Consider the following 27,109-nt stretch of genomic DNA (forward strand, 5'->3'; position numbering starts at 1 on the left):
ATAGTGTCTTTCTATTCATCTTAATATAACTTTATGCCCATACAAAGTAATTGCACAATATTTCGATTGCATTGTGCATTTGCAATTTGACACTGAACTGCACAAATCGCATGCACCAATACCTTCTATAGATAGATATTATTATTTACTGTGAGTGTTGTATGCATGTGACAAGGATCAGGCTTCATCACCAACAGGAAATTTTACCCATTGCAGTACAGTTTGTTGTATTTTCTCTGAGAAATACTTTTCAAGATGCCCTGGTTTTTATCAAGAAATTAGCATTATGTCCAGGTTTTCATCGAGATTTTTCCCGGTTTTGCAGTTGCAGGATCTGGCCATAGAGGCCTACCTAGGCTAGAATCATAACTGATTGGCACGCCACTGCCCCCCCCCCCACATGTAAACAGATGTGCATGCATCATGGCTTCTTGATTTTTTTTACATAATATTGGAAAAATTATCAAAGTTTGTGAAATGCAGTTTTTCAGATCTGGAATTTTGTGAAGGCCTAGAAATGGATCCAAATTATGGTTGGGCAGACCTTAATAAAAATTTAGATGTACAGAATTAACTGCCTCACTATGATTTGAGAGCCTTTGCAGTATGATTGTAAAGAGCACTTACTTCTACTTCCTGTTTGCTGATTCTGGTTTTGAGATTCTTCCACAGGACCATCATCTAAATAAATTATAAATCAGAATTTAACCCATCAAATACATTAAAAAACAACTTTTTATTCGAAACCAAATTATTCTCATGGTACAAAAGGGAAGTTCTTATCTGCAGAGCTTCTCGAACACAAAAGTATTTTTATAATAATTAAGCCACCACTATAAATATTTATTTACAAAATCCTTCTTTAATTATTTTTGCACATAAGCAATCTCACACATCGAAAATTGGTGTACAGCTAGGGACCCTGGCCTTTCATTGCCATATGCGAGGTGTCATTAGATTCCTCTTAGGAAGCACAAGAATGTAATGAAATAAAAAACAAGGATGGTTTAAAAAAATTATGGTCTAAAAATTTATGATTTTTTTCCCTCAAAATAATGCGAGATATGACTAATAAATTGTTTTTGGAACATCAAAAACAATTTTAGAGGATATAACGACTAGTAGAGATTTCAAAGTCACTAATACTTCACCAATTAACATATTTATGTTAAAGACTTGCACTGTGCGTCGACACAGCCTACCCGAATTTTTTTAGAGTCTCAATAATCATAGATGAACAGGGCCGAGACCACCTCAGATTAATGAAAACTCAGATTATCCAAAAAGTAATAGAAAATGTATTTAAGTGGGAGGGAAGATCTACTATTACGTGTTTTGTCCTTAATTTATTAACACAATTGCCAAAATATTATAAGAGAATCTACACCTTTCAGGCTGTAATGCCGTGTTCGAGGCTTTTTTGAAGCAGATGTTTTATCTCCTACTGAGGTGAACATCATCAGTGCACTTGGTGGTAAACAAGGAGACAAAACAACCTCCTTGGAAGACTGTTATCTACTGGTACTTTGACTGAAGAGTTAGTAGAATCAACCTCGTCATTGTGAAGCTGAGCAAGTGCTGCATTGGATTTAAAAAGCCAAGTACATCAAAATTTCAATGTACTTGGTTTTTATATTGCAATATTATAATTAATTGGGTTGCTATATTTTTGAAATATATGATCATATTTTTATAGGCATCTTTTTCTCAGCCACCTCGTTGGGCATTTTGCCTGTTGTGGCGTTGTATTTGTATTGTATTCAAACACAGCATAACAGCCCAAAAGGTAAGGATTCAGTTTTTAACTCCAGCCATGAAAGCCTGCTTTCTCTTGCCAAAATATTGTTGACCTTTTTACTAATAAGACTGAAAGGAGCGTGAAGGCCTAATTTTTTTTTTTTTTTTGTATACTACAAATATACTACTACTACACCACACATGCACCTCATCCATATTCCCCTGTGGAACTTCTAACAAATTGGCACATGTTGGAATGTGTGTGTATGTATAGTGAACCTTCCATGAAGTTTGTTTCTGTGTAATGCTTATGTGTAGTGCTGCCATCTGCAATCAGTTCTTTTAAACTATGTGTTTTTTCTCAACTCATAGTGAGTGAACTGTAATGAATGAATAATTGTAATGTTGTAGGCAGGTGAGACTTTTTAACAGGTAGATTGGCTCGCATTCGTGCCTCAAAGTTGGGAACCGCAGATAACCAACTTCAGCTGACCACCACTGCAATGACAGTAACCACAAATATACTACAGAGGAGCTTCTGAGAAGTTCTGACCCGAAAGGCCACTGAAGAACTCAGCCTAGGAATCAAGACCCTTTCAGTACCTGTTACGACCACTTTCCCTAAAGACTGAAATTACTTGTATTTCATAGGCAAAATGAGACAAAATGAAAAAAAACTTGTTATCTGCAGAAAACAAAGAGGCTTTGAAAAGGGAATTTTGAATAATCCAAGCACCTTGGATTATCCGGAACCACAAAATTTCGAAACTCGAATTATTAAAACTCTATAGTAAAAGTCTGATATAACGAGTATGGCTTATAACAGGAATCTTGTTAGAAGTAATTTGAAAGTGATTGTCAGAGAGCAAAATCTTAAAGTTGCAAAAAAATATGCACACACACATGTATAGCTATTCTAAAATTATGAAGTTTCTCTATAATGTCAATTGCTCTTCCTCTTCAAGAATTGAATTAGAATAGGTTGCTATCACTCATTGCTCTTTGTAAATATTACAGGGGGTTCCCAGCCTTATCTTTTTTATGGTCAGTGCATTATATAGTATTAATTATTAATTTTTTTCTTTTGTGATATATGCTTTTATATTGTGTTGCTGTATTTTGGTTATATTTGACATCTATATTTTTTAGAGCCATCTTTTTTCAGTCAACTGGTTACGCAATTTGCCTGCTGTGGCCTTTGTATTCATATAAAATCTACTTGATCATTTCCCTAACTATCCCTGACAAAAACTCCAGAAAAAATAAATATAATTGAAAATCTTAACATTTTGAATTCCAAATTTTTGTTTTTTGAGTTTGTGTTTATCTTCAAAGATCTTTTTTCTGACGTTTATCACATATTTGCATATTTCCCTGACCATTTTTCAATTCCTTGACTTTCCAGGTTGATCAGAATCCTGTATCATTAAGAATACCGTATATACTCGTGTATAAGCCGAGCTTTTTTGTGGAAAAATTCGTTCCTCAAGGGGGGGGGGGGTCGGCGTATACTCGGGTCAGTTTTTGATGAGAAAATTTCGACCCCACAATCAGTAGTAATTTTTGTAGCAGTGTTAGAGAAACCGGCATTATTGGTATGGGATATGTTCAAACCCCACAGAACCGATAATGTCAAAGCCGAGGCAAAGAAATCGAAAACATCATTGGCCATACCAGGTGGGCTAATGTCGATTTTACAGCCTTATGTAAGCATCAACAAGCCTTTCAAAGACTGTTTGAGGAATTTGTGGATCGAATGGATGAGTTCCGATGATAAAGAAATCACAAAAGGTGGTGCCTTGAAGAAACCTGACATTGGCCTAGTTTACCAATGGGTACATGAGCCGTGGAATTCTGTCTCCACCGAAATTGTCATCCGATCCTTCAAAAAATGTTGCATCAGCAATGCAATGGACGGAACTGAAGATGATATCCTCTTTGAAAGTGACAATGGTGATGACAGCGTACCCATCATAGGGGCGATGCCGCGCCCTCTATGATGATCTGATGGATTACGATGAGCTTGGAGACTCAGAAGAAACGGTTTTAAAAGTTTGAATCGTTGTCTGTTGTAAATTTCTGTAAGCTATTCATTTTGCATGGAAATATAAGAATTTTTTTTCTCTGAAATGCATGGATTTTTTGGGGTCAGCATATACACGGATTTTCAATTTATTGCGGTTTTGGTGGTCCTGAAGTAGGGGGGTCAGCTTATATACGAGTCGGCTTATACACGAGTATATACGGTCCTTAACGAAGGATGGACACAGAAACATCACATTTTTTACCTCCCCTTTTTTCTATTCTTGGGCTTTGTTGATATACACTGGAGAGCCATAAAAAACTGGTTCACCTGCCTAGTATCGTGCAGGGCTCCCGCAAGCACACAGAAGTGCCGCAACATGACGTGGCATGGACTCGACTAATGTCTGAAGTAGTGCTGGAGGTAATTTGCACCATCAATCCTGCAGGGCTGCCCATAAATCCGTATATACGGTCCTTAACGAAGGATGGACACAGAAACATCACATTTTTTACCTCCCCTTTTTTCTATTCTTGGGCTTTGTTGATATACACTGGAGAGCCATAAAAAACTGGTTCACCTGCCTAGTATCGTGCAGGGCTCCCGCAAGCACACAGAAGTGCCGCAACATGACGTGGCATGGACTCGACTAATGTCTGAAGTAGTGCTGGAGGTAATTTGCACCATCAATCCTGCAGGGCTGCCCATAAATCCGTAGGAGTAAGAGGGGGTGGAGATCTCTTCTGAACAGCATGTTGCAAGGCATCCCAGATATATTTAATAATGTTCATGTCTGGGGATTTTGGTGGCCAGCGGAAGTGTCTAAAGTCAGAAGAGTGTTCCTGGAGCCACTTTGTAGCTATTCTGGACGTGTGGGGTGTCGCATTGTCCTGCTGAAATTGTCCAAGTCCGTCGGAATGCACAATGGACATGAATGGGCGCAGGTGATCAGACAGGATGCTTATGTACCTGTCACCTGTCAGAGTCGTATCTAGACAGATCAGGGGTCCCATATCATCACAGAGCCTCCACCAGCTTGAACAATCCCCTGTTGACATGTAGGGTCCATGGATTCATAAGGTTGTCTCCATACCCGTACACGTCCATCAGTTCGAAGCAATTGGAACCTAGACTCGTCAGACCAGGCAATGTGTTTCCAGTCCTCAACAGTCCAATGTCGGTGTTGTCTGGCCCAGGTGAGGCGTAAAGCTTTGTGTCGTGCAGTCATCAAGGGTACCATGTGGGCCTTCGGCTCCGAAAGCCCATATCGATGATGTTTCGCACGCTGACACTTGTTGATGGCCCAGCATTGAAATCTGCAGCAATTTGCGGAAGGGTTGCATGTCTGTCATGTTTAATGATTCTCGTCAGTCGTCCCGTTCTTGCATGATCTTTTTTTACGGCCGCAGCGATGTCGTAGATTTAAGTTTTTACCGGATTCCCGATATTCACAGTACACTCGTGAAATGGTCGTACGTGAAAATCCAAATTTCATCGCTACCTCGGAGATGCTATGTCCATCTCTCGTGCGCCGACTATAATACCACGCTCAAACTCACTTGAATCTCGATAACCTGCCATTGTAGCAGCAGTAACCGATCTAACAACTATGCCAGGCACTTGTTGTGTTATATAAGCGTTGCCGACCGCAGCGCCGTACTCTGATTGGTTCCATATCTCTTTATTTGCATATGCATGCCTGTTTCAGTTTTTTTTGGGTCTTCAGTTTATGTGTTTTAGAACTTGCTGTTTTTTGTTATCAGTTTGATTAATTAATTACTTCAACCACCCTTTCATTCTTTTATTTTTCTCGTTTATATGTACCATGTTCTTTGAAAACTTCAGACCTTGGGGGGTTCTTCAACGCAGTATGTGGCAACAAACTCACTTGAATCTCGATAACCTGCCATTGTAGCAGCAGTAACCGATCTAACAACTATGCCAGGCACTTGTTGTGTTATATAAGCGTTGCCGACCGCAGCGCCGTACTCTGATTGGTTCCATATCTCTTTATTTGCATATGCATGCCTGTTTCAGTTTTTTTTGGGTCTTCAGTTTATGTGTTTTAGAACTTGCTGTTTTTTGTTATCAGTTTGATTAATTAATTACTTCAACCACCCTTTCATTCTTTTATTTTTCTCGTTTATATGTACCATGTTCTTTGAAAACTTCAGACCTTGGGGGGTTCTTCAACGCAGTATGTGGCCTGCTAACAGAAAAGCGCTGTACTCTGATTGGTTCCATATCTCTTTATTTGCATACGCATGCCTTTACCAGTTTTTTTGGCTCTTCAGTTTACTATATTACACATGTACACTTTCAACTTCCAGTGACTGACACTTTAATAATTTTCAAAAGGCAGGACAAATTGTTCTAGAAAATTTTTCTGATCAGCAAGATTAGATGTCTGCAAGGCCATGGAATTGAGCAGTGAGATAAAAATTAAGAAATTTAACTCTTTGGGTCAGTCAAATTGTTTTGATATTACAAAACTACATGCAAAAATGTTTTAGAGCAGCGGTGCACTACCCAGGAGCTCTGCTGCCACTCGAGGAAAATAAAAAATTTTCAAATAGTAAAAATATACTAATAACTTTGATTAATAAATAAAAAATTGGCCTATGGGCACCACCATGGCAAGTATATACCAAAAAGGGGTCTGGGAGTCAAAAAGGTTGAGAACAGCTGTTTTAGAGACTGTTGCAAGCTAAAAAAATCAATCTCACATTAAAAAATTCTGTTCATTTGTTAATATCAGAACCAAATGATCTAAAAGCCTATTATAATGTATGTGAAGTTGTCTATTGTTCGACAATTTATTTCCTAGGGGCATAAAGAAAATGAAAACATTTGCATATAGCAAGAAATCTGCTATAACAAATATTTTTTCTTGTCACTGTGAGTTGCCATTAGAATAATATTTTACTCTATTAAATCTGAATGCAATGATAGAAAAAACAAAACCTATATCAATGCTGGTACTTACCTGCTGTATCTGTCAGTAAACTCTTAAGCATTTTAAAAAACATGTAATGAGAATGATGCTTGTTATTCACCTTGAAGTCCATACATTGACAATCCAGAACTTTTGACCGCAGCTTCTTCTAGCCATCCAGGAGGATAACCATACACTCGCATGCGATAAATATACAATGGTACCTGGTCTCTGTCTAGGTTTAGAGCCCTCCTCAGATCATCACTATTTAGGGGAAGGGAAGTATAAAATTAAGCAACTCAATATTTATTTCCTTTCAACAAATGTATAGGTGCATAAAAGAAAAGTTATTTCAATCTGAAAAGTTTTGGAACACAGAGGTAAGGTACTAAAGGACCCTTGTTGGCATGCAAGGCTTCAGCTATGACAAAACTTGATCATTTGTGTGAGAATATCAGGGCTCCCATTCAAAAAACTACATTAGAAAGAGTAGGATGGGGGGGCCCCCCCCAGACAGCATAATCAAAAAATTCTGCTTTGGCAGAATCATTAATTGAAATCTATTACATTTGTATTATTTGGCATTATATTGATGATTTCCTCCTCAATTAAAATCAATTATACAAATTTTGTTGATAGCTTTTGATAAAAAAATAGGAAAAGTAGGACATTTTACCAAAAAGTAGGAAAAGTAGGACATTTTACCAAAAAGTAGGAAAAGTAGGACATTTTACCAAAAAGTAGGAAAAGTAGGACGATTGGGAGCCTTGGAATATGTTTGCATGGAAAAAACATGCTAAGATATGTAATTTTCAGTTAAGATTATAAAATTGAGAATGCTTCATTGAAAATATGGGAAAAACCAGAATGTCGTGAAATGTGGGTCGGAAATTTTGCTTAAAGAGCATATAACTAAAAAAAAAAGTTTTTTTAGGATGTGACAATGCAAATATGGAGCCACATAATCTGGGGTATTAGTGTGGTAAATTTTACCATAATAGACAAGTTTGATAAACAGATAGGATATTCATGATGAGACTCTCCATTTTAAGATGGTAACCATGTTTCTCTCTCTCTCTCTCTCTCTCAATGAACTTTATGATTTAAAAAAATTTTCGCCTCTAAAATCTGAAGTGACTGTATATAGATAAGAACAGCATCTGTTACAAGCTTTTCCGAAATTGTCTTATTCCACCATACATAAAAACAAATCACTATCAGAAATAATCATTAGCAAAAATTATTAACTCTTAATCTGTCCATTGTACATAGATGGGAGATGAGCATAATAGCCTTTTCAATTAGTTTCAAGGATTCGTGATATATACACTGGTGTAAGAAATTAAGAGAATTTGCAGACTTGGTCGATTATCTCTAGAACTACTGTACCGATTTTAATGAAATTTGATATGTACATACATTGATACAATACAAAACAAATAACCATTCAATAATTGTAATGCACATGCATGATCGTGCGTAACACTCGTTGGAGTCGGAAGGAATGAAACAGCGGTTGCAGAATAATAAAAAAAATGGGTTAATAGGGAGTATGGTCCCCTCTTACAGATATACAGGTCTCGCAGCGTGATTTCATACTTGAAATAAGGCAGTTTATCATTTCCTGTGGCAATTGGTCCCACTCCTTCAGCAACACTGTTTTCATTTCCTCAATGGTTCCTGGAGGGGGGGTGCCTGGGGGTTGCGAGGCACCCCCCCAAAGACGATCACAAATTAAATATATTTCAAAATATTTTATAGAATTTAAACATTCAATTCAATTAATTTTAACAAATATTAATTTTGAATGATTTAAGAAAAACATTTCAAATTATAGTGTCAAAAAATTCCTTTTTTTGCTATACTAATACATTTCTGTTACTGGAAAATACTTTTGTAAGTTGGTAAATCTGAATTTTTCTCAGAGATTTCTTGTGCCTACGATCAATCTCAGTGTGTCCAACTCCCCCGCCAAAGGTTGATCCCACGTACGCTCAGATACGACAAATTAAAATGAGATGCGTACTGCATACTTTCATTCCATTATGTCACATTTTCGTTTTAAAAAAATAAGCTGAATTGAAGTAAGACAAATTATTTTAGGTATTTTTTGCATTGTATGAAACAGAATGAAAATGTATGATTTTATACATATATATATGGTGAATTAATTACGCACCAAATAAAAAAGAAAATGTTTGGTTACTTACATTAGGAATGCGAGTGGATGTAATTCCTAAATTAATGCGAAACTTGACTGTTTTTTTGCTTGACTAAAGCTTCAATGTTAGGCAAAATTTGTGTTGTTGCTATTCGTGAAGTATCCTCCAAATGCTGATCAGTCAGACGTGTTCTAGTTTTTGATTTTGTATTCTTAATTCAACTAAACAACTATTCACATATGTAAGTGCTGCCAAATACAATAAATTACAAGGCAGCAAATATAATAAAAATATGCTGCCTATATATAAAAGATATGAACAATGCATGTTTGCGTATTCCTGGATACTTTTCTTCGGACACATATTTAGAATAAAAATCAATTAATGAAGGAATTTAAAAAAAGAACAAAAAAAACTTGCATTTAACTGCAGAGTCACATTGCAAATCCACAAATTCTAATTGTAGCTCAGGTGGAACACTTTCGATATCGACCGAGAATGGTGAGGAAAATGTTTTCATAGAAATTTCGTTCTTGCGGAAGTCGGAAAATCTGCTTCTGAATTCCATTCTCAGATTTGAAATGCACTGCCCATAATCGTGCATCCGGTTTCAAAGTTTTAGATCTATTTACCAACTTCAATAATTTTGTATGCAGTTTTTGTTTTGCAATTGACGTTTCCAAAGGACTAATTTGGTTTCGAACGCTTTTACGTTGTCATAAAAATTATGGACAAGTAAGTCTTTTCCCAGTAAGTGGTAGTTTAGATCATTCAGATGACCAGTGACATCGACAAGAAATGTGAAATCTCCCACCCACTTTTTATCTTGAAATTCTCCAGTAAGTTTTCCTTTGGATTTCATGAATTCATCACCTTCCTCCTTCAAGGAAAACAGGCACTGAAGCATCTAGGGATGACCACTTTTCTTGAAAAAAATCTCATTTTTCTTCAACTTTCCTTTTTTTTTTGTTATCACGGTTTGCCATCGTGCACTCACTAAAAGACTTCTGATGAAAGGCTTCAAAGACCTAAAACACAACTAAACGAACTGTACCAATATTATACAAATCCTTTTCCCAACCAATCAAGATGCATACATCCACCTTTATAGTGAAAAAGTGTATGGTGTGGTTTCTTTTACATTAAAGCCCTTATTAAGAAGCTAAATACTGTACACTGATCAGCCTGTCCTTGTTATAAGTCTATAAGAAGCTGGGTGACTTTTTTTTTGTCGAAACCTTCGTTTTACCCTATTTTTGAATGATATTGTGTCAATCGATCGAAATGTTTTGGCGAGCCACGGGTTGAAGACCCCTACTCTATAGGGTTAAGGTTTGGAGATCTGGCTGGCCAATCCATCCAGCGAATATCCTCACTCTCTAGCAAATCGTCGAGCAGAAGAGCTCTATGTGGCCTCGCATTATCGTCCATTAAAATGAACTCAGGGCCAACTGCACCCCTGAAAAGGCAAACATAGGGCTCCAAGACCTCATCCCTATACCTCACACCAGTCACAGTGCCTCTTTCAAAGATATGGAGAGGTGTGCGGCCATCCAACATGATGTCTGTCCAGACCATTAAACCTCTTCCGCCATAATGGTCGATTTCGCAGACATTGGAGGGTAGGTAGCGGGTCCCTGGTTCTCTCCATATGAACGTACAGCGAGAATCGGTGCTTAGGCTGAACCGGGATTCATCAGTGAAGACAACGGTCGCCCACTGATCCATACTCCAATCTCTATGCTCTCTGCACCATGATAAACGGATTCTCCTGTCTGTAGAAGTGAGAGGGACGCAAACAGCAGGTCTTCTTGCAAACAACCCTCGCTCATGAAGTCTTTTGGAAACAGTCACCCTTGGTACACGGGTTCCTGTGGCTGCATACAAGTCACGAGAGAGCTGAGAAGCTGTAGCACTCCTGTTACGCCTCGCTATCATCGACAAATGGCGATCTTCTCTGGCCGTTGTGGCTCTTGGACGACCTTGCCCAGGCTCTCTCTCGATTGATCCGGTATCCTGGAACTGTTTCCATAAGTTACACACAACGCTGGGCGTTAAATTGAACTCTCTACAAATCTGGATTTGAGATTGGCCTGCTTCTAGCCTCCCCACAATTCGCCACCTCATTCCATCATCTAAACGTTGGTGGTTACTCATTTTTACTGTTTCAATTTGAAATTAACCGATTGCTGCAAAATAACACCAAGAAATTCGCCAAGGTGTGCTAGCGAACGAAATGCATCTTAACTTACGCGCGCTTATAAAGCCTGTTTCTCTACTGGCTCCGCCTACACACACACGTGTATGCTTGAGTATTTGACTTACAAGATTTGCATTTTTGTCTAGAAGCAGTGGTTTTACAGTTCAGTTCTTTTCATGAAATTCGATAAAATATGAAAATTCTCTTAATTTATTTCACCAGTGTACAAGGGGAAAAAAAGAGGACAGCAATCATCTAAATACAAATACAATGCCACAACAGGCAAAATGCCCAGAAAGGTGGCTGATAAAAAGATGCCCATAAAAATATGGATGTCATATGTTAAAAAAATACAGCAACCCAATTAAAAATGCAATTAACACAAATTATAAACAATATATACACATGATAAAATATTATACAATGCCCATAAAGAATACTTATGGTCGTCTTATTCTATAGTCAGGTTAACTTTGCAGTGAAGAGGAAGCTACGAGGGAACCACATCACTCGTTGCTATGACAACGAAAGCCTCTTAACCTATGTATCGATGCGCAGCCTCGGTAAGGTATGGCTGATTCTCGCCAATCGCGCAGAAAAAAATATTTTTTACGTGTAACGTAATGCTTGTAGAAAAAATTGCAATCAGTTAGTAACAAAAAATTAGCTAATGAAAAAAAAAATCATTGTCGATACTTTCAGAAATTAAAGGGCGGTTTTTTAAATCATTTTTTTTTTATTGAAAAGTATCTTAGTAACTCCTATTAACCTGGTTTTCACGTTTGAATTTGGGAATAGCCCCCAAATAATAATAAAAATGATACGGAAAAATTTAGAATTCTTTTACTCACTTTTCTTGCCGAAATTTCCGTCGCTCACCCACCCAAACGCACGGTATACGTCGATTCCACTTATTATCACTACAGTTTTAGTCATTTTTCACGGATTCCCATTCTATGGCATCCTCACTTGACGTTGTAGATCTATCTGATTCTCTATTACTTATTAATTGTTGTTGCTCCATCAAGCCACCTGCAATCCAAAATTCCTCTTCTTTTTCAATAACGTGCTTTATGCATTATTGCCAAAAAGAATGGAGAACGTTTTAGCGTGTCTATCTCTGGTGAAAAGAAAGATACAACTGTCACAGAAGAAAAAAATACACTGCAAGCCTAAACCATTGTGGGTCTCTCTCTCTTGCTTATTTATATTTATCTGGAGAGACACTGAAGGGGCATCTGGAGGAACAGCCTCTGCTGTGGGGGAGGAAGTTGGTGTAGGTGCAAAAGAGACATTACTTATGTCAACACCCTCCGCCGCTATCGGCTATTGGAATTAAGAAACCACCCCTATCCTACGAACACGGCAAGAAATAGATATAAAAAAAGGGGGGTCCGGAACCGTAACCTACCCCCATAAAGAGAGCCTCTCACAACGGTATCGGCGCTGTCGTGAAAGAGGGACACTTCCTGTAATCTATGAGTGAATATCTGAATTCGTTGGAGGTTATTTTCGCGAGAAAAAAAAACCTGATTGAATATTCGTCTGGGTGTGTAGGCCTATAACTACATGCAAAACTGAATGAAAAATTATATCGGAAAAAATTCAACAAACTGACGATATAATATATATATATAACTGTGCAATCAAAAAAAAAAAGAAGCACGATAGTAATATTGGCGGGGAAAATTTCTTGGAAATCGCGTCAAAATGTTCTTGAGCTCGCCATGGATTTTTGATAATGGTAACCAATATTTTTCTAATTTAAAAATTTTAAAGGAATATACATTGGTTCAAAACGGTATTTTTTCAGTATCTTTTTCGAAATAATAAAAAAATTTGAAATATTCTATATAAATGATCATCATAAACCTCCGATGTATGGGAACTATATTTTGCGGCGAAGGAATACACTCTCTACCTTTCTCTCCACTGCAAAGTTAACCTGAAACAAACTATAAGAATGGACAGCTTCTCGATTCACCCCAACATGTTTATCGTATTTCTTTTTAAACGTGTCAATTGTGTTACAATTTACTACCTCCGGGGGTAAGCTATTCCATTTATTAACAACCCTATATGAGAAAAATTCCCTGCGACACCATAACCTTGCATTGTCCCTCACCAATCGATACTGGTGTCCCCTTGTAAAAGCAGTTGATTGGTGGTGTACTAAAAGTTCATGGTCCATCCTATCCATCCCATTGAAAATTTTGAACACTTCGATCATATCTCCTCGACACCTGCGTTCATCCAATGTAAACATATTCAAAAAATGAAGTCTCTCTTCATAACTCAAGCCCTGTGTGCCAATAAGGACACGCGTAGCTCTTCTCTGCACCCCTTCAACCAAGTCTATGTCCCTCTGTAGGTATGGTCTCCAAAACCTTACAGCATACTCCAGTCCAGGACGAACTAAGCCTCGAAAAAGTGGAAGAATGACTTTAGGAGAACGCGAAGAGACCTTTTTGAAAATGAGACCAAGCATTCTATTTGCTTTTTTGACAACCGCTGAACAATGTTCAGAAAACTTAAGTCGCTCGTCAATGAGAATTCCCAAATCGGTGACTCTAGTTGGAATGTGATCTAATGGCTCGTAAATGACAGCAGGGCCACCAAATGGCGACATATATATAGAAAAGTATGTCTCTCCTCTCCGCTTGTTAAAATATGATATACAGAGACTCAACTATATGTAGATATGCCGATTTTTAAAAAACTTTTCGGAAGGAAAAATTATTCTTTTCACGCCAGTTATTTCATGCCACCACACAAAAAGCCTTACTCATTCTAATTAAATACTATAGTGAAGCAGGATGTAACTTACCTTATGACACCTGGCTTATAATTTTCTTGCGCAGTTTCTTTCTTGTGATACCTTCTGTCTCATCAATGAATAAATAGACAAGAAACAAATTAGTTCAACACAAGATTATATTATTAAGGAGAACACAATCTAAAAGAAAACACTAGACAATGTTTAAATACCAATACAGTAGAATGCCTCTAGTCTGAAACTTTTTGTAATCCAGAAGTAAAATCTTATCATGTTTCAATGTTATTAAGACTTGTAATACCTTGGTATGTTGTCTAACTAAAACAGGTTCTGATGTAATTTTTAGAATGTGTTTTGAAAATTTTCCTTCTTTGAGTTTGGCTCCCATACAATTTATGGTGGGGGGCTCAAGACAAAATTATTACCAATTTATTATAAACTTAAAAAAGTGATAAGAAAGTTACACATAGATCATAGATATAGAGCGATTATTGAACTTCACAATATTGATAAAATTGTGGTTAAAATTTGTTTTCTAAAAAAACCACAGGATAGGCAAAATGTATGGAGGAATGTCTGAGAAAGGGAGCATTTGGTTTTAAAAGAAATAAATGGTCATTGTACTTGCAACCAGGGTGTTTTTTTTGTATACAGTTATCAATGTGTTATTGTTATCATTAACCTCCCAGTCCCAACATGATCACATTAAGCGGTGTGAACTGTAGCAACTTTCTATCAGTAGGCAGCATTCTTCAAAAGATTTCAAGGTGTACTTTGCTCAGTATGGGAATCACGCTCTAAAAACATTCATACTGGTTGCTTTTGTGTGTACCAAACAAAGTGATGCAAATATTAAAATCTTGGCTCACACCGACATGACATCTTGGTAGCACAGAGTTTTTCCTCTTAGAGCTTCAGAAATTAGCTTTGATTGAAATAACAAGAAATTTTCAGAAAAAAACATTTAAATCATGTGCTTTTGATACAAATAATTCAGTGAAAGGATTAAGAGAAATAAAAATTGAGTTCTGTTCCCTCCCCCTCTTTTTGAATATTTAAACTTTTAAAATCTAAGTTGGCAGTTGCAACATAGAACTGCTGTGTGGTCACAGTGACAAACTTGCATCACAAAAACTCAGGTTCAAAAATCACCAGCAGCATACTGGTGTGGTCAGTTCAAGTTGGTTTCTTAACTTGATGTGTGAATGCGAGTCAATCATACTGTTAGTGCAACAGACCTACAGTGGTACATATATTCAACTATAACACTTCACTCATAGTTGGAAAATGAAAAAAAATGGTAGCACTAAAAGTTCAGACATAACACTTGGGTACACTCTCAGACTGCATAACGCTGATACACATGCACACTTTCGGCACAACTCATTCAGCGGTAAATTGCCCATGGAGATAGAGTTGTTTGTGCTCAATTTGAAAGAAAAAAAATAGCAACATAAAATAATTAATATACAGTGAAACAAGTGAAACATTGCGACAACCTCAATATAACAATGAATCTCTTTGCAACAATATTTTTCTTGGTCTGTAGAGTATCATTATATTGAGGTTTTACTGCAAATCAAACAAAGAAAAACATTTATCCATTCAAATCAAACGTACACATTCTGAAGAGCAGTGGTCGCAAACCTCTCAGCTCTATTTTCAGCTATTCTCTGAGGACATAAAACTTCGGGACACTCATACATAAAATGATTTCCACTACAGTTGAAGCATGTTGTACTCCTTGAAAAGAAAGAAAAGAAACATATAATAAAATAATAAATCTTTATCACACCACCTATTTCAGCACAATAAATGTAACTTGAACTTTGATACCTCTAAGTGCTCTTTTCCAGCAATCTATGTTACTTAGAGTTATTTAAAATTTGATTTATTACAAAAATAAATAGATAAAATCAAGAACAGTCAAACCTCGTTAGCATGAAAATCAAGATTTGGCAAAATATTTTCACCTTAACCGATAAACATGACAGAAAAAGAATTTTTCACATGCTATTTGGGTTAGTCTAGAATTTAATAGTGTAAATTTATGTAAATATAATAAACTGAACTGATCATCAAGTTCTCTTTTAAAACACTCTTTTTTCACAATTTTTAAAACAAAAAATTTACATACCAGCAGTATTCAATCATTTTTTTAACCTATCATTAATTTCATTCAACATTTTTTGCTCTTAACCTTAAGAGGAAATGAACTGCTGCTTGTGACTGATGCTCGCTTCTAGCCCACAAGTTAGCAAGGCCAATAAAACCTCACCAACACTATGTTAAACGATCTATGAATGAATTAATATTTTTTGTCTTCACTACTTCTGATTGATTCTAGTGAGTGCAGATGCTTTCCTTCCTGAAAAGCCTGGTATAATTGGCTGATAACTTTTTTGATGAAAGCAGTCAAGATTCAGCTGACAAAAATCGTCGTCTCCTTATAAAAACTTTAGTAGCAAAGCGGGAGAATTACGTGAATTTCTCTCAAATATGAAAAATTTAGTTTCATTGGAACCCTTTTTTTTTTAAATTTCTCTTGGCATTGTCAGTGTGTTACCAAACATTATTCATTAGTGAGATCTGGTGAGTTGTATCTAAGAGAATTTATATAATATTTATTCCAGGTACATCATCCAATCTAGCGTACTTCATCATCAAAGCATATAAGTATGTTAGATCTTCCATTTGCAAGCCTATTTCCTTAGTAAGTAACTAAGTTAAACTCCAAGCTGAATTTTGTAGGGTGGAATTCCCAAAATCAACTTTTAAAACCGCGTAAAGTGAGGGATACCTGTATATACACAAAGTGTTCAAACATTACTCAAAAGCATTCATTTAGGTTTTTGATGGTTTAAACCAGTTTTTGACATCAGAAACTTAACTCTACAGTAATCTCTCACTTTAACATCGGTGCAAGGGAACGAGAAAAAATGATGCATAAGTGAGAGAAGTGTATAAGTGAAATTCAATTAAAATGCTACTTTTTCACAAGATAAAGTAATTGAGTTTTGAAGAGAGACTTCATTTTTTGAATATGTTTACATTGGATAAACCCGGGTGTCGGGAGCAGGGTTCACCCTGACTTTTTATCAATTGTAGCAATTTGGCTAATCAGATGAAAAAAGTTGTAGCCAAATGAGAAAGAACCTTAGCCAAATTAACGCGTCATAAAATGCAGATTCCAAAACAACTTATATCAAGTTCAAGATGAAAATATAAATCAAAATGCAAATCATGTGTAAATAAAAATTGTTTAATATAAAATGTAAATTTTTTTACAGTACAAAAAATATTTTAGTTCTCCAAAATTTGCAGATTTTTTTTTTGCTTTCCACAATTCAAAAACATTTTCGAAATTCAATTGTTGCCTGCTGGGACCATTAACAGGAACAGAAATACTGTTATTTATATTTTTTTACATTTACTCTGTTCCACAACTGTGTTTTAATGAGATTCACGATACTAAGGCAGAGATGCCACTCCACTCGAATTCACCTGAGTCCTGTGACACAGGTTATTGGCAAAATCTGGGTCCTTTGTGAGTGAAAGTGGGTTCCTCGCGAAAAAAAATAAAGTTGCCCCCTGCCCCCAGCATTTACAGGCACCCCTGTGATTCAAACAAATAATTGATTTATAAAAACAAGTTCAATCCAAAGATTTAGAGGAAAGTGCCTGAAATCCATTCCCTGCCTCAAATTCATCCCCATCTAATTTGCATGTACAGAGCTGCTATCTTGTGGAAGTGTCAGAACGCTCTTCAAACCCATTCAGTTGACTACTTGCAGTGATGCAGTTGCTTTGCTCTCTTCATTCACACTTTAATTTCTCAAAAATGTTTTTTGTTAGAAGTTGTTACAGTGTGAAATCAAATTTGAACAGTTTTTTTCAGAATCAACAATTTCGCTTTTAGGGGCGGTATTTGGGCACTTTCCCTTACTAACAAAAAAATTTAATTTAAGTATAACTGGATAGTTTTTTTTACATTCATTGCTAAATATTCTATTGGTACAGAAAAGAGCAGCAAAGAAACCCATCGACACTGAGGAATTAACAAGTGTAATTAATTTAAAACGAATGTAATTAAGTTAAGCAAATTATATACGGTATTTAATAATAAATCAGTATAATTTCTCTCATTGATTTTTCATTTCAGAAAACCTGAGCTCCAATAATAAATTTAAAATAAATGATCATCTTCTGATTCATATAAATCCTTTTTGAGCAATTCCTAGCTGGAATGATTTTCTTCCCCCCCCCCCCCCCCCCCCCCGATAGTCCACAACTGTGGTCTACCGCCATTTAATTTCCACAAATTTCATGCCTTAATATGGGAGCTATGTCAGATTTGTATTGGCCCTGCAATTCCTAAAAAATAATAAACTTTTGTGCACTCTCATCTCGGATTTTGCAACCCTCCTGGAGCGGCACCCCGTGTGAGTCACGTATCCCAAGAGCCTCTTCTGCGTCGTGGCAACGGAATTTTTTTTCAAAGGATAGCCAACTGAAAGTTGAAAAACTTCAGAAAATCGTATCTACCACCACAGTGCATTAGCGACCTAGCAAGTCCGAAACCCGGATTTTCGTGACGTGAAACTCACGACCGCATAGCGGCTCGATGACTGGATATTTATGATAGGTTTTTTTTTACAGATTCCATTTTTTTTTCTCCAACGATCTCGGAAAAATTGTATTACGATTCGAATGGGCATTTCTTCAAAAAATCGCATTTGCAATCTCGTGAAAACGAAGGAAATTTACGCGGTAAATACGCTGCCTCTGACGTGGGTGGGTAGCCACGAACGTACCGTAATTTCCGATATATAACCAGCAGGAGGAAAACCCTCAGAATTTGGAAAATTCGGTGTAATAGCCGCTCTCATTCCGGGAAGCAACTTGATATTTCGTCAGCCTCATTCGTTTTTAGGGTTCGTAATAAAATAAATTGGTACACGGGGTTTTCACCCCTCTGTATTTTTTTTCGTAAAACTCGGGAAGTACGCGTTCCACGGGAAGCGTGAACAAAATTTTTATGCACCTTTTCCCGAAATTCCGGGTATTTGACGCTCAATAGCGCGTCGGCGGCATCACTGCCGAGGGAAAGATTATCATCGCGTAAAGGATTCAAACAACATGTTGTTTTTTGCATGCAGTCTCTTGGGGGTGCGCTCAACTAATAAAGCTTCTAGATGAAGTTCATCGTCCTTGTCAGCCCCCCACCCTTCTCTGGAACCGTACCGAAAGTAGCTGAACATTGTTCGCGATTGGCCTACAAAAATTTCACTTCCGAATTTTTGCACATGCGTCAAATGCACGATTTCACCATCAAGAGGCCAAATGGACACTCGTGATTTGGCGAACTCGATCTTTTACTTATTCGCCAAATGAAATATTTTACCGCGATTTGGCGCAATGGCGATCGGCAGCGCGAACCCTGGTCGGGAGATATGATTGAAGCCTTCAAAATTTTGAATGGGATGGATAGGACAGACCACACATGAATTATTAGTACACCGCCAATCGACTGCTTTTACAAGGGGACATCAGTATCACCAGTATCGATTGGTAAGGGACAATGCGAGGTTATGGTGTTGCAGGGAGTTTTTCTCTAATAGGGTTGTTAATAAATGGAATAGCTTACCCCCGGAGGTAGTAAATTGTAACACAATTGACACGTTTAAAAAGAAATACGATAACATGTTGGGGTAAATCGAAAAGTTATCCATACTTAGAATAAGACAACATAAGTATTCTTATGGGCATTGTATATTTCATCATGTATATATATTGTTTGTAATTGCATTTTTAATTGGGTTGCTGTATTTTTTAAATACAGGGTGATCAGCGAATAAGCCCTTATTTCAAAATTAAATATCTCTGCAACAAAGATCAATAGAATTACGCGGTAAACGGTACGTTCATTAGTAAAACTTTAATTTTTTTTTTCATGATCATAACCCCAGTATTGGCAGCCATTTGGCTCTTGGGTAGTGTTATTTTTGTGAATGTAACTGTTATTTAATAAAATAAATTGAAATTGAAACTGTAAGAATGTTGTACAGATATTTTGAAAATTTAGTCACAAAAACTATTAACAGATGGTGCTCTGCGCTGAAAACTCTTTCTCTGAAAGGAGTCTAAAACAAAAAAAATAATAAAGTCAAGCAGTCTTTGCAATCAGAACACAATTTTTTCAAAATGTTCACCGTTCATAACAATGAGGTGGCGTAAACGAACAATGAAATTTAATATCACGTCTTGCAATGTCTCAACGGAAAGGGAATCACATGCAACACCAATCAACGATTCAAGCTCATCCAGAGAAGCGGGATTGTTTCGATAGACAGTGTCTTTCAATGCGCCCCACAGAAAGAAGTCACAAGGAGTCAGATCGGGAGAATATGGAGGCCAATCTATTCCTGTGTCAGTAAATTTCAGATAATCTAACGCAATTACTCTATTCCCAAAGTATTCATGAAGAAAGAGAAAAACTTTATCTGTTCGATGTGGTTGAGCCCCATCTTGCATGAACCATGTAACGTTCAGTAGTAATCGTTTCTCGCACGAAGAAGGGGCCGATAATGCCTCTGACGCATACTGCAGCCCATGCAGTAACTTTAGTCGAGTGCAGTGGTTTCTCTTCACACAAATGAGGATTTTCGGAACCCCAAACTCTCCAGTTTTGTTTATTTACGAATCCATTCAAGTGAAAATGTGCTTCATCTGTGAACCAGATGCAGCCCACATCAAATCCTTCGTTGTCAGTCTTTGTGAGAATCTGATTCGCAAAGTCAACCCTTTGTCGAACAGCTTTCATAGGTATGGCCTGATGACTTTGGATTTTGTATGGAAACATCCGTAGGCTATTTCTCAATATTTTTTGCGTGCTCGTGTACTTCAAACTAGTCTGTGATGCAATTCTTCGGATGCTTTTCCTAGGATTTTGCTGAACAATTCCAGAAACTTTGGCTGCATTTTCAGGAGTGACTACAGTTTGCCTAGGCCCAACATTTCCCTTTCGATCATCATCCACGCTGCCAGTCCATTCGAATTTGGCGAAGAGCATGCGAATGGTTTTCGCATCGGGTCCAACTGGAACATTGAATTGGTTTTGAAAACTGCACCTTGTTGCCGTAGGACTGTGATATTCCAGTACCAAAAAAACACGTTCTTCAATGGAATACATTATTTCAATTTCTACACGCTAGCCTCTTTTCACTATCCAACAGTCGTACTGATCGCTTTAGACTTCGAAGCACGTTTTAAAAGCTATTTATAGGTATCATTCTGATTACAGCGCCATCTGTTAACAGTTTTTGTAACTAAGTTTTTGACATTTCTGTACAACATTCTTGCAGTTTTGCTAATAAACATACCATTTACAGCATAATTCTATTGATCTTTGTTGTAGAGATATTTAATTTTGAAATAAGGGCTTTCGCTGATCACCCTGTATATGACATTCATATTTACTATGGGTATCTTTTTCTCAGCCACCTCGTTGGGCATTTTGCCTGTTGTGGTGTTGTATTTGTATAAGATGCAAGTACATTAAAATTTTGTTATACATAGGCAATGTCCTGTCCCATCAGAGTCAAAAATTGTCTTTTGGCCTGTGGTCTTTAATTGAATTTAGGCAAACAACATTTCCATTGGTTCCACACCTGTTCAATGATTACACTTTAACTACTCTCATGCTGTGTGGTAGCCCTTTCCTCAACTATATCTCTGGCATGTGATGCTATAAAGCAGGGGTACTTGCACCTTTTAGCTGTGACCCAAAATCAACAACACTATCAACTTGACTTGTGTGAATATTTTAAATTAAAAAATGCTTATTAAATATTTCTGATTAACCTTTTTCCCACAGCACAGTAGAAATCACTAAACCTTGTTCAAAATTAAGTAGGCTTTCTTCCGATTTTCAGTATGTACAGACTAAGGGGTATAGGGAAAAGATATCTTGTCGATGCTGTTTGAAGGGTTAACAAAAATGGCAGACTAGCTTCACAATAATCTGAACAACTTTCAGATGCTAAAAGAAATTATTTCTCCAAAATATTATTTTAAAAAAACACATAGAGTCAATCAGTAACCGTTGATCTATGGTTGAATATTCAACTTGCCTTAACCTCAAAGAATAGAATATTCTATGCATTTTATTTTTGTCTGCATTGGCAATAAGAACGTACAAACTCAAAACTTAGCTTAACAGATACTTACCGAATGGAAAATTTATTCCAAGCATTAGATGTGTTATCTTGATCTACAGAAACATTTGAATCCACATCATATCTTTTACCAAGAGTCAAGTCAACATGCTTTTAGAGCTGTAGATAGCAATTCATTAACAAACAAGAACAGAAAGAATCAAACATGATAAGGCCCATTCATCATGGTGATATTCATTGCCTCGAGAGAAATGGTAAAGTCGGAAAAATTCCCAACCAATGTACCAGTCAGGGAATAAGTCTTACAGACTTGAATATGAGCAATCTATACATAAAATTTATTTTCTGTCTGTGTGTATGTTCTCTATACAAATCTGCAATTTTAGATCGATTGTCACCAAATTTTGTATATATACCAAATGGGACCTGACTTAAATGATAGGCTACTTTAAAAGTTCGTCAGAGCAGAGCAAATGCCCAAAATGGGCAAAAGACTGTCGGGCAACAATGGTTTTTTGGGCCTCGACAATCGTTTTCGGAACGTTTACTTTGATTATCGTGGTTCCATAGCAATGCATTTCAGACGTGTATATGTTTTTACAATGTCAATTTTTTGTGTTGTTCAAATTTTGTGTTTGATTCAAATGTCAAGAATTTGTCAGTTCTTCAATGCTGCCAGTATGTGTATAATAGTTTATGCCTTTACAATGGTTTTCCACTTTTTCAATCCTCCCAGTAATTTTTGAATAGACGTCAGAATCATCATCATCATCACTTTGAGGGTAAGGCAATGGACGACCCCCCCCCCCATAGAAATCAGTGTTAAAATTTATGATTTTACTGTAATGTTGAAATTCGGTTTCCGCCACATCAATAATTTTAAAAATTGTACTGAATTCTCGATTTTTGAAATATTGAGTTTGCTTCAATATAAATAATCAGCCAGACATACTTTTTAAGTTGGATACTCATGCAATAACATTGATTTCAACTTTTTATTCACACACACGGGTTGGACAAAATAATGTGAACACCTGTGCAAAAAACAACACTCGAGGGAACTTGTCGTATACGCCCGTCCTCTAGTGTGGAAGAGTTCCACTTATTGGAGGATAATGTGCACACATCATTCTAGTCGTAGCAGTGATAACATTCAGATGTGATGTATATTGGGGCGTTAAAACTTCATTACGGCTGACCTCACAGATTTCGAAAGAGGCATGATTGTTGAAGCCCGTCTTGCCAAGACCACAGTAATGAAAATGGCCACCCTTGTTGGTGTTGGGAGAAGTATTTTGTCGATGGTAATGACAGCCTATAGCAAACAGGAAAAAACATCATCTACCAAGCATAACAGTGGCCAAAAGTCGAAGATGGCTGATAGACCCAGAAGGGTTTTGAAATGGCCAGAAAGCACAAAATAACAGTATTCCAGATAACATCTGAGATGAACACACATCTACAGGAAGGTGTATCGACAAGAACTATCCGCCGTGAACTGCATGCAGCAAACATACAAGGTAGAGCGACTATTCCAAAATCATTGGTGACACCATGCAATGCCTTGAAATGACAAACATGGTGTCACAAATATAAGAGAACTGGACACAACAACAATGGGAGAATGTCATCTGGTCAGACGAATCGTCGTTCACATTATTCCAATGGATGTGTTTACGTTTGGAGAACGCCAGCACAAGCCTATGACGTTGATTGTCTCCTTCCTACTGTTAAGCATGGAGGGGGGATCAGTGATGCTGTAGGGCGTGATGTCTCACCGTGGTCTCGGCCCACTTGTTGTCCTGGATGGGCAACTTAATGCAGCAGTTTATGTTAGTATTCGGGCCGACCATCTTCATCCAATGGCGCAATATTTGTTCCCTGATTCTTGACCTGTGTTCCAAGAAGATAATTCCCCCATTCACACTGCTGAAATTGTCGGAGACTGACTTGATGAACACCATGATGAACTGCAACACCTCATGTGGCCCGCTCGGTCTCCTTATTTTAATATAATTGAACCTTTGTGGGGTATTTTGCAGGCCAAAATGTGCAGTAGGTTTCCACCTCCAAAGACACATTCTGAATTAATGGCTACGTATCCCTGTGACTGTTGTGCATGACTTGTATTTGTCCATCCCACAATAGATGCAAGCTGTAATTAATGAAAAAGGAGGGCCAACAGCCTATTAATAAAGATTTTGTCTCATTTCACAGGTGTTCATATTATTTTGTTCAACCCCTGTATATAGGTATATCTTCTCAAGCATGAAAATTAATGTTTCCGAATTGTCTTTTAATATTCAACTGCATAAATTCATATAGTTTAGGTTGTTTTAAAATTGATTATGGGCCCGTATCGTAAAGTATATTGAAGAAATTCCACAGGTTTATTTAAGCATTTTTTGAAGCAGAAACAGACAGATGGATAACTTGAAGTTCAGGGAAGGGGAATCAAAATACCTAACTCCCATTAAAAAAAAGGGAAAAATACAGGGTGGTTCTAAAAGAATCACCCGATTTGAAATGTGTATATTACAAAAAATACTGAACATAGACACGTAAGATTAATTTAATATTATACATGGCTAATCATAAAGTTTTATTACAAACTAAATTAAAGGTGCTCAACAGGTCCAACTTGGGATGCACGGCATATGTCCATACAGTAGTCAAATTCATCCCAAACTTTTGCGTGTACATTTATTTTCACAACTGATGTTATGCGTATCTTCAGTTCGGCAATGTAGCTGGAAGGGGAGGCACATAAACGTAGTCTTTTATAAACCTCCACTAGAAGAAATTTCACACTGTGAGGTTCGCGATCTTGGAGGCCAGTGATGTTTAACTGAATCGTCAGGTCTCTTACGGCCGATCCATCATTTGGGAATGCGACTGTTCAAAAAGTTTTCAAATATCCAAGCACAAGTGTGGTGGTACCCTGGCCTGCTGGAAAATGAAGTCATCCAAATCGGTTTCTACTGTGGGAAAACGCAATCTTGACAAACACTGAAGTAGCGGGAAGGAAGAGCATTAGCGCTACCTGTTGGCAACTGCATGAAACCCGAGATTTCCCTCTTTCTGCCTATACATTATTCGATCAAAACAGATTAAATGCCGAATAGTTATGACTTTTTTAATCGGATAATTCTTCTTGAAACACCTTGTATATTCATTTCTACGTTTCTTTAAATCTAGATTTGTGTCTTTCACGAGTCGCGCAGGAAGGTGCCATATTGGTTAACTTAGACACGGTTCGTATGTACTTCAAAGGAAGAAGGAGATATCACATGATCCAAGAATCCTCATTGAAGAAAAGCACTGGGAATTATAGCTAGTATACTATAAAAAAGAAATACCACAAGGGTCGTAGAATGTAACAATAACAAAAATATTGTCTATAATATGGTAGAAAGTATGAAGATAAAGGTAGAATGAATGTAAGAAGAATAGGGGAACGGTTTCAAATTGTTTATTTTTCCTAATATATTAACATCAGCTCGACCAGCTTAGGTTTCCAGTTTTAGATTGTGTTACATTGTGTTGTCATTTTCATGCATGTAAAGGTAAGTTAACCAGAAATTTGCCCCCCTGAAATGTCTAAATTACTATACTTCTTTGCTAGAATGATAAAAGATTGAAACTAAGTAAGTTTCCTATTAAAAATGATGTCAGTATGGTAATCACTTGGCTACAAAGCACTTTAAATTTTTGCATTGCAAGTAAATAATTATTGTATAAAAATTTCAAGGTCAACTATCAACTATATTCACTGTGGTTTGATAAATCTTTGAATGCTGAAAACTGCGGTGCCCAACCTTTTCAGTCCGCGGGCCAAATATATGGTATTTTCTGGAACATATATGGTATTCTGGAAACTGGAATATATAAGTTGACCACATGGTCTTATTTTCTGGAACATTACCATGATTTCAGTCTTCCCGACTTTTCTATAGAATGCCCCTTTTTCTGAGATTATCAACATATCTTACTTGTCTTTATATTTTTCACTAAAGGGTTGAGATCTATACATACAAAATAGATTTTCTCTGTGTGTGTGTTCTTTATACAAATCTACAATTTCAGATCGATCGTCGCCAAATTTTACATACGTACCAAACAGGGCATGGATTAAATGATAGGCTACTTTAAAAGTTTGTCAGAAATGGGTGAAAAACTGTTGGGCAACAATGGTTTTTGGGCCTCAACAATCACTTTCGGAATTGTTACTTTGGTTACCATGGTTCCCTAGCGATGCATTTCAGACATGTATGTGCCTTTACAATCGTTTGCCATTTCTTTAGTGCTGCCAATACTATGTATGATAGTTTAGATGCCCTTATAATGGTTTGTTACTTTTTCAATCCTCTCAGTAATTGAAGAAAACCTGGGCAGCACCAGGTATTATAGCTAGTTATAAATAATATTATAATTATAACCAGGGCCATAACTAAGATTTTTGCTGCAAGCATGATTTTGCTGCTTCCACAAGTTGAAAATTTGGAAATTTTATGATGTTTTTCTTTGTTCCTACCTAAAATTACAACCCTCTAAATTTTGCCACCCCAGGTAGTTGCCCCCTTCTAGTTCTAATCCTGATTAAAACTCTAATTATCATAATTATAATCAGTTAAATACATTCATTTCACATATTTGTCAAACGTTTTCTTTTTGAAAATTACATTTTCAATGAGTTTTAGTAGATCTTTATTTCCTGCCACCGGTGATTTTTCAGCAATTTTAATGATAGTTGGCAACTTTACTCCCTTTGACAATTTTTTTTGGCTATAATTAGCAACTTGGCTATTTATAGCTTTTACTTCCTCTTGACAATTTTTCTGGTGATAACTGATAATGACCCGTATGGATCCCAATTTTCCACATTTTGCGTGAAGGATGGTAAGCCGTTTACTACTGATACTCTTTTTACCGAAATATCTTTCATGGGTAAGATGAAACCCCTTGATGGATCACATTTGGCCTATGGACCAGAGGTTGCACACCTCTGGCTTAAAATGAGATATTGAGGCATAATAGAATCAACTTTTTCAGTGTTATCACATCTGACACATTTCTGCTTTAAACTACAGAGTATTACA

At 36.9% G+C, this 27,109-nt stretch overlaps 1 protein-coding gene across 1 annotated transcript in view; it reads right to left on the reverse strand.

Moving 5' to 3' along the window:
* LOC149085809 (uncharacterized) overlaps positions 1 to 27,109 on the reverse strand; it is a 56,768-nt gene that overhangs the window by 18,791 nt on the left and 10,868 nt on the right. Inside the window, exons 5-9 of the mRNA XM_089232228.1 lie at positions 22,063 to 22,134; positions 15,454 to 15,576; positions 13,885 to 13,938; positions 6,817 to 6,959; positions 628 to 681 (exon numbers count right to left, since the gene is read on the reverse strand). Of these exons, the coding sequence (XP_089088354.1) occupies positions 628 to 681; positions 6,817 to 6,959; positions 13,885 to 13,938; positions 15,454 to 15,576; positions 22,063 to 22,134 (446 nt within the window). The remainder of the gene's footprint in view (positions 1 to 627; positions 682 to 6,816; positions 6,960 to 13,884; positions 13,939 to 15,453; positions 15,577 to 22,062; positions 22,135 to 27,109) is intronic.

The sequence above is a fragment of the Pholcus phalangioides genome, unplaced genomic scaffold (assembly GCF_987345545.1).
Source record: "Pholcus phalangioides strain wild (caught in Gottingen) unplaced genomic scaffold, Ppha-v1.0 ptg000005l_1, whole genome shotgun sequence".
In the NCBI taxonomy this organism is placed as follows: Eukaryota; Metazoa; Arthropoda; class Arachnida; order Araneae; family Pholcidae; genus Pholcus; species Pholcus phalangioides.